Raw genomic sequence first — 13,881 nt, forward strand, 5'->3', positions numbered from 1 at the left:
AGCTGGAGCGCGGTGGGCATTTATAGGGCAGCGGGGGTGGCACTGCCCAGCGCACCCCGTGCAGCCCCCTTGCCTCCAGGCTTTCCCAGCAGCTCCATGCAGGCGGTTTCGCCCACGCCTCATTTTTGCCTAACGAGCTGCGTGATCCCATTAGTGGGAGGTGGGTGGGTTTGGGTGCTGCTGGGAGTAGCTGCCAGCCCTGCTGGGGAGTCTGGGGACCAAGGCGCAAGTCAAGGGATGGGTGCAGGGACTGGGAAGGGCTAGAGCGTCCTTTGGGGCTCCCCAGAGAAAGCTGGTCACCAGCCCACGTGCCCCCTAAACCATCCCTGCACTGTCCCCCCCACTTCCAGCTTTCTGGGTAGCTCCGGTCTCCCCGAGACAGATGGTCCCAAGTGCTCCCATCCCAGTGACTCCAGTGCAAACGAACAGGCTCCACAGCAGGGCTGAGGAGGTGACAGCAGTTTTATTCGAGCCATGAGCTGGAGCGTGATGCTGGCTGGTGGGGTCACAAGCTTGAGCATAGATGTCATTGCAGAGCATGCCGAGGCAGCCCAGGAGGACCACATACTCCTTGAAGCCCGTCACGTTGTCCTTGTCCTCCAAGTCCTTCAGCAGCACCCAGAAGCCGCACTCATCCAGTTGTTCCCGGCATAGAGCACCAGCTGGGTCAGGGACGGCGCTCGCCGGCTGTGGGGCAGGTAGGCGTCAACCGCAACGGGTGGGTCCAGCAGATGGGGGGAACCTATTTCAGAGAGGACCAAGCCCTTCCCTGACCCCCACATCTTCCCCAGTGTTAGGGAGAGACATGAGGACGCTGGTGGAGCTCAGTCCCAGATGTCCCCACACTCACCTCCACGAAGCTGGGCAGCCCCTTCAGCTCGCCCAGCTGGTATTTGTCATCCTTCTTCCCCGAGTGCTCATGGAAGGTGGCAAAGTTGGAGGCCAGGGTGGTGGCCATCTTGGCCGGAGGCTGCTCCTGGGGGAGTGCCGGCACCGGGGGGCACACCCAGCTTTTCCCTATAAACCCCCAGTTGTGTTTGCATTGCCACCCGTCCGCAAGAGCCTGTTTGGTTTGGAGGAGGGAGCCAAGGGTAAATCTTTGTCTGGCGAAGCCCAAGGCGGCATGGCCTTGAGCATGTCGAAGACAGCCAACCCTTCAGTCTCTGGTGATTGTGGAGGAAACACGTTTTCCTTCTCCCAGAGATGTGGGGCTGGAGAGGACCAGGGCAGAACGTATTTGGGGCATTTTCTGAAATCTTGCAAATCTCGCGCCACGTGAGACCTCGAGGCCAGCGCACCACCAGGGCTGGGTTAGGAGCTGGCACAGGGTCCCCACCGGGGACACGAGGACAGGAGCGTGGGTTTGAGCTCCCTCACTTGGGGCCAGCTGCAGAGCCTGGCAGCCCCATCCCTGTAGCACGGCCCCCACCGTCCCCCCCTTCCCGCCTGCCGTATGGTGTCGTGCAAAGTGCCCCAGGGCTTTCCAGGCCGAGCACCCAGGGGTGCAGCTGCCGAGCGCACGGGCACACAAACCACCCCGTGCCCACGCAGATGCCCACGCAGTCCCCTCTCCAACACACCCATCGTCTGCACGCTGGTGCGCTGCAGCAGCCCCTCCTGTTGCCCCCCAGGTTCCCCATGCACCCGCCTTGGCTCCAAACAGCTCCAGGGTGGGAAATAAATGGGACCAGCGTGGGCACGGGGGCTGTGGCTGCTCAGAGCCCCAGCCCGGATGCCTGGATCCCGCAGGGAAGTGTGCACAAGGAGGGGGACAGCCTGAATTTGTTTCCGTGCACTGCAGCTCCTCTGCATCTAGAAATCAGATGTTGGGGGCCGGTTGCCCCTCACCCTGAGGGTCCATTCTGGAGAGACCCCAAGAGTCTAACCCGGATCCTGCCGGATCCCTGGGATCCTGTGTGAGTAGCGGGGCACAGTGCCCAGCCAAGCCCCACTCACCCCATAAACAGCGGTGTGAGTCACGAGCCCTGCCCTCGCCTGAGAGGGATTCCTCCACCCTGACTCAGCCGCAGCCCTGCCCCGCTGCGCCGTCTCCTATGGGGGCACCCCCAGTTTGCCTGGGACCCCCAGTGCTGCAGGGCAGGGGGAGGTGGGCTGCGTGGGCAGGGGGACAGGCAGGAGCCAGCGATGCCCCTGCAGCAGGGACGGGAGCAGCAGGGTCAGCGAGAGGGGCTGGCTGGAAGCGGGTCCCGGCTCCAAGGTGTTGTTGACATCCCCCCCTGCCATGGGAGTGGGGGTCCCAGGGGACCGCCGCCATGCTGGCAGGCCCAGGGCCAAGTCCCCTCCCAGTGGAAAAACCCCAGCAGGCGCCAGGGCTGCCGGCTCGGGCTGCCCGCCAGCACCGTGGGCGTCACGGGGCGCCATGATCCCCGACGAGCACCGCCAGCCCGCGGTGTCGCGGCACACGTGGGGCTGGGGGCATTTCCCCGTGGGGGGCATGCGACGCGCTGAGATGCAGCAGGGGGAACTGGGGTCCCCCGAGACACCCTAGGATTGGGGCGGCCATGCCCTTGGGGTGCCCGGCTGCGGGGCTGCCGTCCCAGGCTGCTCAGGACCCCGCATGGGGATGTGCAGAGGGTCCCCCCCGGAACGGGTGGCAGCAGCATCCACACCCTGTGCCCCAGGCAGTGGCATGGGGTGCTGCAGGGCCGGTGGGGTGCCGGGAGGCCACGGTGTCTGCTGACACCTCGTGGTGGCTCAATGAGCCCCAGGGAGCCCAACCCTGCGAGGCCAGAGGACTGCGACGGGTGTTAAGCCCAGCCCAGGGCACGCTGTGGCTGCCTGGGTGGTGGGGGACAGGGCAGACCCCCTCCCTCATCCCCCCCACGTCCCTTCGGTGCATGCACGCTGCAGAGCAGCCCCCAGGAAGGCAGACCACCAGTGTCACCCACTGCTCCTCCAAACTTTATTGCTGCAATAAATAACCACAGTGGTGTTGCCTGGACGGGGCCGCGCTGCTCCCCGAGCCCGAAGGACCAGAGCACCAGGCAGCGCAGGCAGGGCAGACCCTTCACCAGCTTGGGCAGGGGGAAAGGCACTCTTTTCCCAAGAACACCCCCAACTTTGAGGGGGAGCTCCAAGGGGACGGGGGGGTCCCGGGTGTGATGGGATTTCTCCAGCAGAGCCATGGCCCAGAGGTCTGAGAACAGACAAAATTCACATCCTAGGTGAAGGGAAGCCTCTCCCTTTGCTTCTTGCCCAGCAAGGACAGAGCTTGCGGAAGAGGATGAGGACAGGGATGGCATGGCATGGGGTAAGGAGGAGCCCTGCAAGGCTGTGATGGCCTCAAACCCCCCCCCAGCTCCCACCCGCAGGGTCTTTCCGCCCCGATCGCACCCTGGCATGGCTCAGTCGGCAAAGCTGTGGGAGACCGGGGTGCCCCGGGGCAAGCTGGGGCTCAGGGTGGGGCTTGGCAGCGGGAGAGGCAAGAAGCGGGGAGCCGTGGAGAAGCAGGGGCTGGAGCCGGGGGGGCTGAGCCCGGGGAGGGTCTGGATGCCGCCGGCTACTTGGTGTGCTTGATGCTCTGCTCCTGCTGGCGGATGATTTGGGCGATGGGGCTGGCGATGCCGCCTATCAAGGTCCAGTACTCCTCGAAGCTGATGCGCCCGTCTTTGTTCTCATCCAGGTCGCAGATGAGCTTGTCGGCCGCTCGGCGGTTCCCGGTGTCCTGGGGGAGAGAGCGGAGCCGCTCACACCAGGGTGGCAGGGAAAGCGGGGTGCAAGGGGGGGGGGGGGGGGACACGACCCCCAGGCAAGCGCGAGGAGGCGGTTCCCTGGCCCCGCGCGCCCCAACCTCACCGTCAGCATGTGGTTGAGCTCACAGCTCAGCATCTTGCGGAAATCCTTCTTGCTGATGCGCCGCGGCTTCTTGCAGCAGCAGCGGTGGCTCGAGTACTTGTCAAAGTTGTTCACCAGCACCTGGACAGCCCATTCCAGCTCCGTGCATTCTGCCATCGCTGCCTGAGGTCACCTGCGGGGACGGGGGTCAGGGACGGGGGCCATGGGACCCTCTACGTGCCCATGCTGGAGGACAGGGGTTGGAAGGGCAGGTGGCCGAAGCTCCCGGTGCCATCACTCAGGGCATGCACAGGAGTCTGCGTTGCCGCCAGCCCTGGGGTCGCCCCGAGCCCCCGGGGCAGGAAGAAAACAGCCTCCGTGGAAAGGCAAAAAGCCAGCAGTGCCGATGTGGGGGGTTGCTCGTCTCTCAGTAGAGCTGCTTATACAGGATCACCCCCAAAAATCCTCCATGCCACCTGCCCCGGCTCTGGCGCAGCACCCGCCCCACGCCAGCCGCCCCACCTGCCCCCCCGGGGCGGCCGCCCCCGCGCGTGGGATGGGGAGGCAATTATGGCTCTGGGGCCGCAGGGCTCCGCAGTGCCAGGGCTGCGGCCGCAGGTTCCCAGGGCTCATTAGGGAGGAATGGGGCTGGGAGCCGCGCGGCGACGGCGGCGGGACAAGGGCAGGAATTACCAGCCAGCCCTCCTCTTGCTTCACGGCTCCGGGAACACCCCAGCGGGGCAGGTCTGAACCTGCCCGAGCCCCCCACGAGCCCAGCCAAGGGCGTCCCCCGTATTCCAGGGTCCGATCTTGCCTGTCTGCTTGAGGTTCGGGGTCTCCCTCCAATCTCGAGGCTGCCCCAAGCCAGGAAGCTCCTTCCTATGGATGGACCCAACAGGATGGTCCCTGTCACGAGGGCCAGTATCCGCATCCTGGGCAGGATGCAGGCAGGAAGGGACGGAAACTGCGTAGCCTTGTCCAGCCTTAGCTCCTTCCTGCCCCGCCGGTGGCAGGGAGCGGGGCGACCTGGGCCGTGTTGGTCCCCGTCGCTGCGCCGGAGCCGTGCTGATTTACAGCAGCCCGGGGTGCAACACCAACCGTCACAGCGGCGGTGGCTGCCCGGGCCTCGGAGGAAACCAACGGGGTGACACACGTGGAGCCCAGAGGGACGGCCCAGCACTGTCCCCGACTCTGGGCACATCATCCAGGAGAATGTCTGCAGCCCGGCTGCTCCCTGGGAGCAGGCAGGACCTGCCCGGTGCCCCAAACTTGGCTCACGTCCCCTCTTTCTTTGCACTGATCCTCCCCAATTCAGCCCCAGGCCGAGGACGTCGGTGCATCAGGGCGGTAGCAAGAGACACAAGGCTCAGCCTCAGGCTCCCCGCACTCTCACGCTCCTCTCCGTGTGCTTCAGCACGGCTGGTGCCCTCCCAAGTCATCCTTGTCCCCGCGGGAGCCTTCACCGTGCCATGGTGCCGCAGTCCAGGGCCACCCCATCCCAGGACCAGGGACCATCCCCAGCTTGCAGGATGCTGGGCTTTCAAACAGTCCCAGCACTGGCAGGGGGTCCCGCTGCGAGCTGCAGTGCCTGTCACGGCCCCACAAGAGCTGCTCACTGGAGACCTCCAGCTCCGGCCGCTCCTCGTCCTGGGCCATCAATTGCCAACAAAAGGTAACCAGCAGCACCCAGGCAAAAGCACCCACCAACCCTCTGCACCCACTGCGGAGGGTCCAACCGCAGACCCCGCGCCGGTGTCACCACCACCAGCACCCAGCCCATCCTCGGGGCGTCGTGGCTGCTGCTTCGCCGCTGACTCACGGCACCAGCCCGTCTGCGACAGCGCAGCCCGCATGGCCCCGCCGTCGCCTGCACCCCGGCCCCGCCACGTGGCCCTGGGGCCAGCCCGGGGCGCGGGGACGCGGGGACGCCAGCACGGCTGCAGCAGGGCTGGGCGCCGGGTAGGCAGGATGGGCAGGACGGGGCTCGCTGGCTGCTCTGCTCCTGCCACCGCCGTCCCCCCTTCTTCTTCCACCTCTCCCTCTCCTTCCTCACGCGCCCACCAGCACCAGCGCTCGCAGCCAGGCACAGCCTTGGCGTCCCCTGCCCATCGCCCCGGCGTCACCGCGGGCCAAGCAGGGGGGGAGATGCCCCTTTTCCAGGGGCCAGACCCCACTGGCGACCCCATGGGCTGGGCTCCCCGTAGGCAGCAGAGGTCGATGGATGCTGCCGAGCCCCGTGCCGGACCGTGCGCCCTCCAGCCTGGCTCCCCCCCACCGGTGCTCCCCCCCCCCATCTGGCAGGTCCCCTCCGCCCCAGCCCCGCGCGCGCGGTGCCGCCCAAGGGCTCAGGGGATTTCCACCACCCAACCTGCCGCGGCACATCCCGGGGCTGCTCGCCCAGTCGAATATTCAGCCCAAGGGTCCCAATGTCGGCTTCCCCATCCCCGGCTCAGAGCCTCACCTGGCTCCGTCCGGGGCTCCCGCTGGGTCTGTCTGTCGCCGATTTAGCCGCGCGGGCAGCGGGAGCCGATTACGCTAGCTCTCTCCTCACCTTGCACCCATACCGCCGGGCCAAGCAGGGCTTTTAAAGAGGCTCCCACCCCTCCCTGACGTTCCCGGGGCGTTCCCGGGCTGGGGCTCACCTGGGAAATGGCTCCCTGTGGTTGCAACACCCAGACGGGTCGGTGCGAGCAGGGACCCGCGGCAGGCTCCAGCTCCCTCCCAGGGGCTGCTCGGCGCATGGCGGTGGCTGTGGGGCGATGGCAGGTGTTTGGAGACCACCCCAAAAGGCCCCACCGTCTGGAAGGGGTGGCAGGCTCCCAGCAGTGCTGGTTTACCAGGGTCGGTGCAACGCCAGCCTGGTCCCAGGGTTTGCAAACCCACTGCCATCCAGCCGTGCACCAGCTGGAAGCCCAGGTCCTCAGTCCTGCCACACGTCCCCACCACCCCCCCTGCTCCAAACCACCCCACGCACCCACCGCGGGCCAGGACAGCCAGTCAGGTCTCGTGTAGCACAGGAGTTGCCCAGAAAGGTGGGGGGGCATCATTTATTTGAACCAAAACCGCTTGTTCTCAAGGGTGAAAGGGGCTGGCACGGGTCTCTGGGACCCTGGAAGCACAAACACCGGCTCCGGGCAGGGCTGTACCCAGCTCTCAGCCATCTCTAGATGCATTGGGACAGATAAGGCCCTTCTCATCTGGTAGCTGTGCTTGTAAAGTCGCATCCGTAATTAATTGTCCGAGCAAATTGTACCCCTGTATGTCTACCAGAGCAATGGCACAGCGATTTGATGCCAAGATCAGATACAGACATTATTGGGAGCTGCATATTTAAGGATGCAAAGTAGGAGGTGATATATTACAGGCAGGAGCCACCTGCTCAGAGGACCTCTGGGACTCCCATCCCGGAAAAACCGATGTGTGTCATCCCAGCTCTCCACTGGTTTCTTCCTAATCTTGGTTGGGAGGAAGCAAACCCATTCTCGACCGAGATGCTCCGGTGTCGTTGATGCAACATCCCAGGAGGGTGGGAATCCCTCCCCGACCCTGCAGGCAAACAGCTCACCTCTGAATCACGGGCTTTCATTACTCTCCTGTGCCTGGCAGATGTCACAACCACATCCAGGCCCTTATTTTTACAAGGCATCCAGGGCGTGTGCGTGTGCATGTGCTCAGAGCAGCCACGTACCATCGAAACCCGTCACAAGACAGTTCCCAGACATTTCGATCAACCCGATGAGGTTGATCGACCTCTGCCCTGGTCCCCACCAGCTCTGGCTCTGAAGGCTCGGAAGCACTTTGGCTTCTCATGGACAATCTCTGCCCCATCGGGACCCTTTGCAGAGGGGGGACGCCAAGCCCCGGCTGTGGGAGTTTTTAGTGACCGCTGTGGTGGGCACCCCAGAGCCACGCAGCGGCCACCCCAGCACGGACAAATGCATTTCTCGGCACTTTCACCAGCGCGGTGCTGTGCCCGTGTGGTCGACACTGACTCACCAAGGGGCACCGACCGCCCCAGCACGGGCTGAGCTTTTCCTACCACCTCCAAGGACTCTCCAGATACAACAGATACTTATCGAGGATGGCTCACGACGCAGGAATTGCCGTCCTCCCGACAGCGCAACGTCACGACGGGGAGCCGGTCACCAAACCAGAAATAGGACCCAGGAGTCCCCACTCCCACGGCACATTCCCAGCTTGGTGCTGGGAAGAGGATGCAGGAGCCCTGGCTCCTCTTTCCCCGCCCCATCACCCCAACCATTTGACACATTTCCTGTCTCTAATTAAATGCACACCACACCTTTCTGCTTAATTTCCATGTATTTATTTCCAAGGCAGGAACAATAAATAGTCATTCTCGTTGTGAAATCCACCCCAAGGTGAGAGGAGACAGAGGGTGGCCTGTGGCCGAGCCGTGGTGTCGGTGCTGCCGTGCCGGCCGCTGGCCCGGGAGGACCTGTCACCCTGGCCCGGCCTCAGGTTTCGTCACATTACTCTGGGGTTTGGTTCGGTTTGGTTTGGTTCTTTTTTTTTTTTCCCCCCGCAGCACAGAACCTCGCGAGGTGTCGCAGGTGGGATGATCGGGCTCGGTGGCTGCCCTGCACCCCCTCGAGCCCATTTCGTCGCCCTCCATGAGCTCAGTGCCTGGGCTAACTGCTCCATCCCAGCGGGCCACTGCTTTGTGGCATTTACTGTTTTCTAATTTGCTGTAATTCCACAGAAATCCCACGCTCCCCCAGTACAGGTGGGATCTTGCTGCTGGCCTCACAGCTCACGTGTCTTTCTGAGCCCAGGATTTTGGGGTCTCCTCTGAGCTCTCTCCAGCCCAGCACGGAGCCACACGCCCAAAGCCCTTGGGGTGCCTGGTCTGGAGACACAGCCCTGGCTCTCCTTGTGGGCTCCCCACAACGGGGACCACCAGGCACGAGCCACCCGAGGAACTGGGCATGTGCACAGCACCGTGCACACCCCCAGCACCATCCACGCCCTCAGCACCGTGCACACCCAGAGTGCTGTGCACACTCGCCGTGCCTGCAGCCCACCGTGGCCATCGCAGCACCACACACCCCCACAGCACCGTGCACACTTGCAGCGTCCTGTGCATTCCTGCAGCGTCCTTTGCACGTCTGCAGCATCCCTTGCACGCCCACAGCATCCCTTGCACGCCCACAGTATCCCTTGCACGCCCACAGCATCCCTTGCACGCCCACAGCATCCCTTGCACGCCCACAGCATCCCTCGCACCCCCGGGCTCCGCACTGGGGACAGCGGGGCTGTGCAACCCAGCAGCGAGTGAAGCTCAGAGCCACAATCGCTGCGGTCCCGTCCCTTCCTGCCCCCCCACACTTTCCCTCTCCCGCAAAGGACAAATGAGGTCAACCCATCCTGCTGTTCTTTTTCCAGTGTTTTCCTTTATTAATTTATACAAAAATGGTTGCAAGTGACGCAAGCCAACAACAACCCACCACCGTCCCAGCCCCGAGCCCAGCCGCCAGCCAGGGGCCAGCATCCCTGGAGAGGGGCAGGTGGGGGGAGCACCATGCAGGCGGCACACCCCGGCGTAGCACCCCGAAAACTGGGCAGGTGCAGGGCACCGTAGTCCCTGCACCGGGGGAAGAGCAGGGAATACACCCAGGCCATGCACAGCAACGCTGGTGCTGGCCCGGAGCCCAGGATGTCCCCAAAGGTGCTCGAAGCACGAGGCAGAACTGTGGCAAAGGGGGTCTCCCATCGGGTGGCGGGGCACGGGGCCAGGGGGATGAGCCCGCACATCCAAGGGTTTTTGGGGGAAAGGAGCCGAGTCCCTCTCGCTGCGATGCTCCGGGGCTGGGGGACCTGCAACCGGAGGGATTTTGGGGCCGGAGGTGGGACAACCCCGGGGGTAAAGACTCTGGGGCAAAGGACGGAGAAAGGCTGCTCCAGCGCCAGGGCCAGGAACCCCCTTGCCACCTCCCTCCCGCCACGGCACGGGCCAGAGCTGGGGATGGGAAGGGAGGTTTCCTGACGGGAAGGAGGGCCGAGAGAGGGCAGGGATGGAACCAGGGAGGGGGATCCCTCCACCCCAGCCGGGGACGCGGGGAGGAGATGAGCCCTGGCAGGAGTAACACTGCATTTTCCCAGGCGCATCCCACCGGACCAGCAGCCTCTCACGCTTCTCGGTGCAGAGCCTGAGGCCTCGGGCGCCTTCCCGTCCCCTGCTGCCCCCTACTTCCTCCGGCAGCCCTTGGCCGCGTCCCCCATCATGTCCCAGTACTCTCCGAACTCCAGCTTGGCCTCGTCAGGGTCTCCCATGCATTCGATCTTCTCGTCCAGTGGTCCAACACACTGCAGCGGGGTCAGAAAAAAGCATCGGGGTGACGGGGCTGCGGGGTCCTGCAGGCAGCCCATGCCCACCCCAGCTCCCCCTGACCGCCCCCGGGCTCTGCCCTCACCTTCCCCAGGTGGGGCAGCTTCTGTACCACCAGCTCCTGCATCTCATTAGGCGTCAGGTACTCCTTCTGCCCCTTCACTGCGTAGCAGTGGAACTGGTTGATGACAGTCTCGATGGCCCGCTCCACATCGGTGAGCTCCTGGCCGTCCTGTGCAGGGTAGAGAGGGTGAGCACCCCAGACGGACAGGACAAGCCCCCGAGTAGACGGGACACTCCCCGAGCAGATGCGCCAGCGCTCTCTGCAGACACTCAACCCCTCCGCAACTGACGTGATAAACCTCCTTACCAACGTGATACCCCTCCGTACAGATGTGAGACCCCCCCTACAGATGTTAGACCTCACCGTACAGATGTGAGACCCCCATACAGATGCGAGACCACTCCGTACAGCCGCGGGACCCCCACCGTACGGATGTGAGGACCCACCGTCCAGATGTTGCATCCCTCCATACAGGCTCTGCCCAGCTGCCGTCCCCCCCCTACAGCTGCCGTACCCCTCCACCTCGATGTGACACCCCTCCCCGCAGGCATGTCACCCCCTGTCCCTGCTTGCCCGGACTTCTCCCTGCCCGGGGCCAGCGAGGCTCAGCCACCCCGGCGTCTCCAGGCGCTACACCCACGGCGCGCGGGGGCCGCCGCGGCCGTCCGGACTGGTTCTTCCTCTCCTTTGCACAAGCGGCGGATGGCGGCATGAGTCAGTGCCCAGGACGACTCGGGCGCCCGCCGGGATGGGGCTTGGCGGCAGCAGGAGCCCCTCTCCCCCCCCGACAGGGCTGCAGACCCTTTCCCTGGTGGGGTGGGGGGCAGAGACCGGCCCGACCCATGCACCTGGCTCCCCGGCCACTCGTGCTCGTTAGCCAAAGCCGCGTTTGAAGGGAAACGATGGTGATTCATTCAGCATCTGCGGTTTCCCCTTGAAACACTATTAAACCACATCAGGCGATGCCCATTAGGAAGAACCCAGCGATCTTCAGAGCCTCAGCCTGGCACCCCGGCTCAGCCAGCCGGGACCAAATCCTCCGCAGGTGCCAAGGGGCACTGAGTGGGCAGCTCCCATTTGAAAGCCGAGGAAAACAGGAGACTTTCTGCCGTTGGGCATCCTTGGAGAGGTTGCAAGGAGCGAGTGTAGCTCCCGAAGGTGAGTCCACGGGAGCTGGAGAAAGCTGCCTGGTTTCCTGAGCTTTCAAGCGGCTCCAAGCCTGCAGCACCAGATCCCCCTGCCCAGCGCCGGGGCAGCGTCGCCGAACCCCGAAACAGCCCCCTGGCTCCTCCGCTGGAGTCTGGCTCCAGGATGGGAGCCATGCCCGGCCATGCTGCTCTGAGTCACCCCGTGCCCAGGGCTGCGCTCCAAGGGATGGGGCTGTGCAGGATCACCCCTGTGCCCCGCACCCCGCCGGGGGTCCCGGCCCTCCCGGTGCTGCAGCACTGTTCATAGACCTTGTGCTTCTTGCGGCAGTTGCACTGGCCCATGCTGCTCCTCACGGGGTCTGTAGGTCCTTGGTGGCAGCGGTGGCGAGGTTGTCCTCTCCGATGGGGTCTTGGGGAGCTGGCGGAGGAAGAAAGCCAGGCTCAGCTCTCGGCCTGGGGGGAGTTTCCCCTCCTTCGGCGCCGGGACTGAGTGCAGGGCGAGGAAGGAGCCCCGGGATGCGGTGAGCTGCCGGGACACGTCCCAGCGGCAGGAGCGTCCCTGCCCCAGCGGCAAGTCGTGGCAGAGCCAAGCGTGGGAGCAGGGGAGGGTGCAGAGGGGTGGCAGGACCCCTGGGGCGCAGACCCCCCATCCCACGGTGGCAGATGGGCCACTTACCTGCTCCACGGGCTCTCCTGGGTCTGCGCGGGCTGCGGCGTGCCGGGGTTTTATACCACGGGGAGGTGTGAGTGGGAGCTCCCTGCGCGCCGCCAGCTGCGGTGTGGTGCAAGGCGTCTCATTTCGGAGCCTGGCCCAGGGCCAGCGTGGGACTGGGAAACGCCTCCTTCCCGGCCACATTGATGGCTCCCCATCCAACCCGGCGCAGCGTGGCCATGCAGCACCGCGTGGGAACGGCCACCTGGGCACCGGGCCCCCGCGAGCTCAGGGATGGGTCACCCTCTGGTGGGGACTTCACCATTTCCCAGCAGCACCGGCATTTGGGAGCTGAATGCCGGGAATGGGAGCTTGGTTAGGGGTGCTGAGCTGGGGACATGCTGAGCTGGGGACACGCTGTGCTGGCGGACACATGTCGCCCCCCCCCCCCGCCCCCCACACCACCCAAGACCCCAGAGAGGATGGGCGTTGATGCCACGGAGGGCTGGCAGCCAGCGCGGCCACCACGGCATCGCTGCCAGAGATGCTCCCGAGCCCCACCCCAGTCCCAGCCACATCTCTGCCACCCATCGGGGTGGCACTAAGCAAGCCCACAGCCTGGCAGGAAGGTGTTTGTGGGGCACAGGGTGGCACCCCACAAGCCAGACCAGTGCAAGGGCCATTTGGGAACGGCCCCATCCATCACAGGGTCCCCACTGCAGCGCAGGGCGAGCCCTGACCCGCCACTCGCGGTGCTGGGCTGATCCCCCCGGCACAGAATGGCCATGGGCAGATGTAGGCAGGGGAGGAGATGGGCTGCCCCAAATCGGGAGCCCCCCACTAAGAACAGCAGCGACGCTCAGGCTCGGGGAAACCTCTTTTATTAGCTCCGCGCCGGCCGAGTTTCCCCACCAGCCCCTGTCACTTCTTTCCCGCTTTCTCCCTCCTCACGGCCTTCGCCAGCTCCCCGATCAGCCGCCAGTACTCGCCGAATTTCAGCTCCTCGTCGTTGTTCACGTCCAGCTCGCTCATCTTCTCCTCCAGGGAGGGGACGTCCTGCAGTGAGGACACGGGAGGCTCAGCTGCGTCCCACTCCCCGGCAAGCAGGATGGGGACGGGGTGGCGGGGAGCGGGGGCTGCTGCACCCTCTTGCTTGCAAATCCCAGGGTACCAGGAGCAGCCCCCCCCCCGCCAAGCCGCACCCCCAGCCGCCCCACACACGCGGCCCCTCGCCTCACCTTCATCAGGTTGGGCAGCTGGATCTGGACCAGCTCCTTGAACTCGCCGGCCGTCAGCGTGCCTTTCTTGCCCTCCTTCCCCGCGTAGGCGAAGAAGACGGTGACGATCTTCTCAATGGCCGTTTCCAGCTCCGTCAGCTCGCCCGTGGCCATGGTGCCAGGGCACGGCAGCGGCCCCGGGGCTGCAGGGAGAGGAGACGAGAGGGGCTCAGAGGCCGAGGGGCGTCCCAGGGAGGCGATGCCCCGGGTGTGCCAGGAGAAGGGCGCCCTTTCCCCTTCCCCAGCGGGCAGCAAGTCCGCGAGGTCCCAGCTCGGCTCTGCAAAGCTGAGAAGGATCCCGGGGCTGGGGTCTGCCCCGCTGCTCCCTAGGGACTGAGCGCCTCAGCCAGGCCCTCCCCGGCCGGCACGGGGAGGGGGAGCAGAGCTGTTTGGTGACACCGCTGCCATCCGGCGCAGCGTGGCACAAACGCCGCAGAGGCAGCCAGGACAGGGGGACACCAGGGAAGTGATGGGGGGGAACGGCTGGGGTCCCCAGCGCGACGCTTTCGTCCGGCGAGCGCTGGAGACGCTGGCTGGCGTGGGGCCGGTGCTGCGGGCAGCGATTCCTTACTTACCCCCCTCGCCTGCGGGCAGGTCGC

General features: G+C 65.2%; 3 protein-coding genes across 4 annotated transcripts; all 3 read right to left on the bottom strand.

Moving 5' to 3' along the window:
- Positions 1-3,520: 3,520 nt before the first annotated feature.
- On the bottom strand, positions 3,521-4,618 carry S100A16 (S100 calcium binding protein A16). 2 transcript variants are annotated; one of them, XM_086478504.1, is made up of 3 exons: positions 4,610-4,618; positions 3,817-3,978; positions 3,521-3,685 (listed from the first exon to the last, which is right to left on the bottom strand). In XM_086478504.1, exons 2-3 carry the CDS (start codon positions 3,970-3,972, stop codon positions 3,521-3,523), a joined length of 321 nt encoding a protein of 106 aa, XP_086334630.1. In that variant the 5' UTR covers positions 3,973-3,978; positions 4,610-4,618. The 2 variants fall into 2 exon arrangements, with proteins under 2 accessions (XP_086334630.1, XP_086334629.1); XM_086478503.1 differs by lacking the exon at positions 4,610-4,618 and having other exon boundaries at positions 3,817-3,972.
- A 5,381-nt stretch (positions 4,619-9,999) lies between these two features.
- On the bottom strand, positions 10,000-11,695 carry LOC104346100 (protein S100-A14). The gene is made up of 3 exons (XM_086478501.1): positions 11,663-11,695; positions 10,227-10,373; positions 10,000-10,119 (listed from the first exon to the last, which is right to left on the bottom strand). The coding sequence occupies exons 1-3, from the start codon at positions 11,693-11,695 to the stop codon at positions 10,000-10,002; spliced, it is 300 nt and encodes a 99-aa protein (XP_086334627.1).
- Positions 11,696-12,926: 1,231 nt separating this feature from the next.
- On the bottom strand, positions 12,927-13,396 carry LOC104352748 (protein S100-A13). The gene is made up of 2 exons (XM_086478506.1): positions 13,244-13,396; positions 12,927-13,061 (listed from the first exon to the last, which is right to left on the bottom strand). Exons 1-2 carry the CDS (start codon positions 13,394-13,396, stop codon positions 12,927-12,929), a joined length of 288 nt encoding a protein of 95 aa, XP_086334632.1.
- Positions 13,397-13,881: the final 485 nt, after the last annotated feature.

This window comes from Leptosomus discolor, chromosome 26, assembly GCF_034619465.1.
Source record: "Leptosomus discolor isolate bLepDis1 chromosome 26, bLepDis1.hap2, whole genome shotgun sequence".
In the NCBI taxonomy this organism is placed as follows: domain Eukaryota; kingdom Metazoa; phylum Chordata; class Aves; order Leptosomiformes; family Leptosomidae; genus Leptosomus; species Leptosomus discolor.

Excerpts from the sequence above, each read along its gene's own strand:
- S100A16 (XM_086478504.1), bottom strand. The coding sequence starts at position 3,972 with ATGGCAGAATGCACGGAGCTGGAATGGGCTGTCCAGGTGCTGGTGAAC. Across the intron at positions 3,686-3,816 it reads AGCTCAACCACATGCTGACG|GACACCGGGAACCGCCGAGC; the intron begins GTGAGGTTGGGG and ends TCTCTCCCCCAG.
- LOC104352748 (XM_086478506.1), bottom strand. The coding sequence starts at position 13,396 with ATGGCCACGGGCGAGCTGACGGAGCTGGAAACGGCCATTGAGAAGATC. Across the intron at positions 13,062-13,243 it reads AGCTGCCCAACCTGATGAAG|GACGTCCCCTCCCTGGAGGA; the intron begins GTGAGGCGAGGG and ends TCCTCACTGCAG.
- LOC104346100 (XM_086478501.1), bottom strand. The coding sequence starts at position 11,695 with ATGGGCCAGTGCAACTGCCGCAAGAAGCACAAG. Across the intron at positions 10,374-11,662 it reads ACTGCCGCAAGAAGCACAAG|GACGGCCAGGAGCTCACCGA; the intron begins GTCTATGAACAG and ends TACCCTGCACAG. Across the intron at positions 10,120-10,226 it reads AGCTGCCCCACCTGGGGAAG|TGTGTTGGACCACTGGACGA; the intron begins GTGAGGGCAGAG and ends ACCCCGCTGCAG.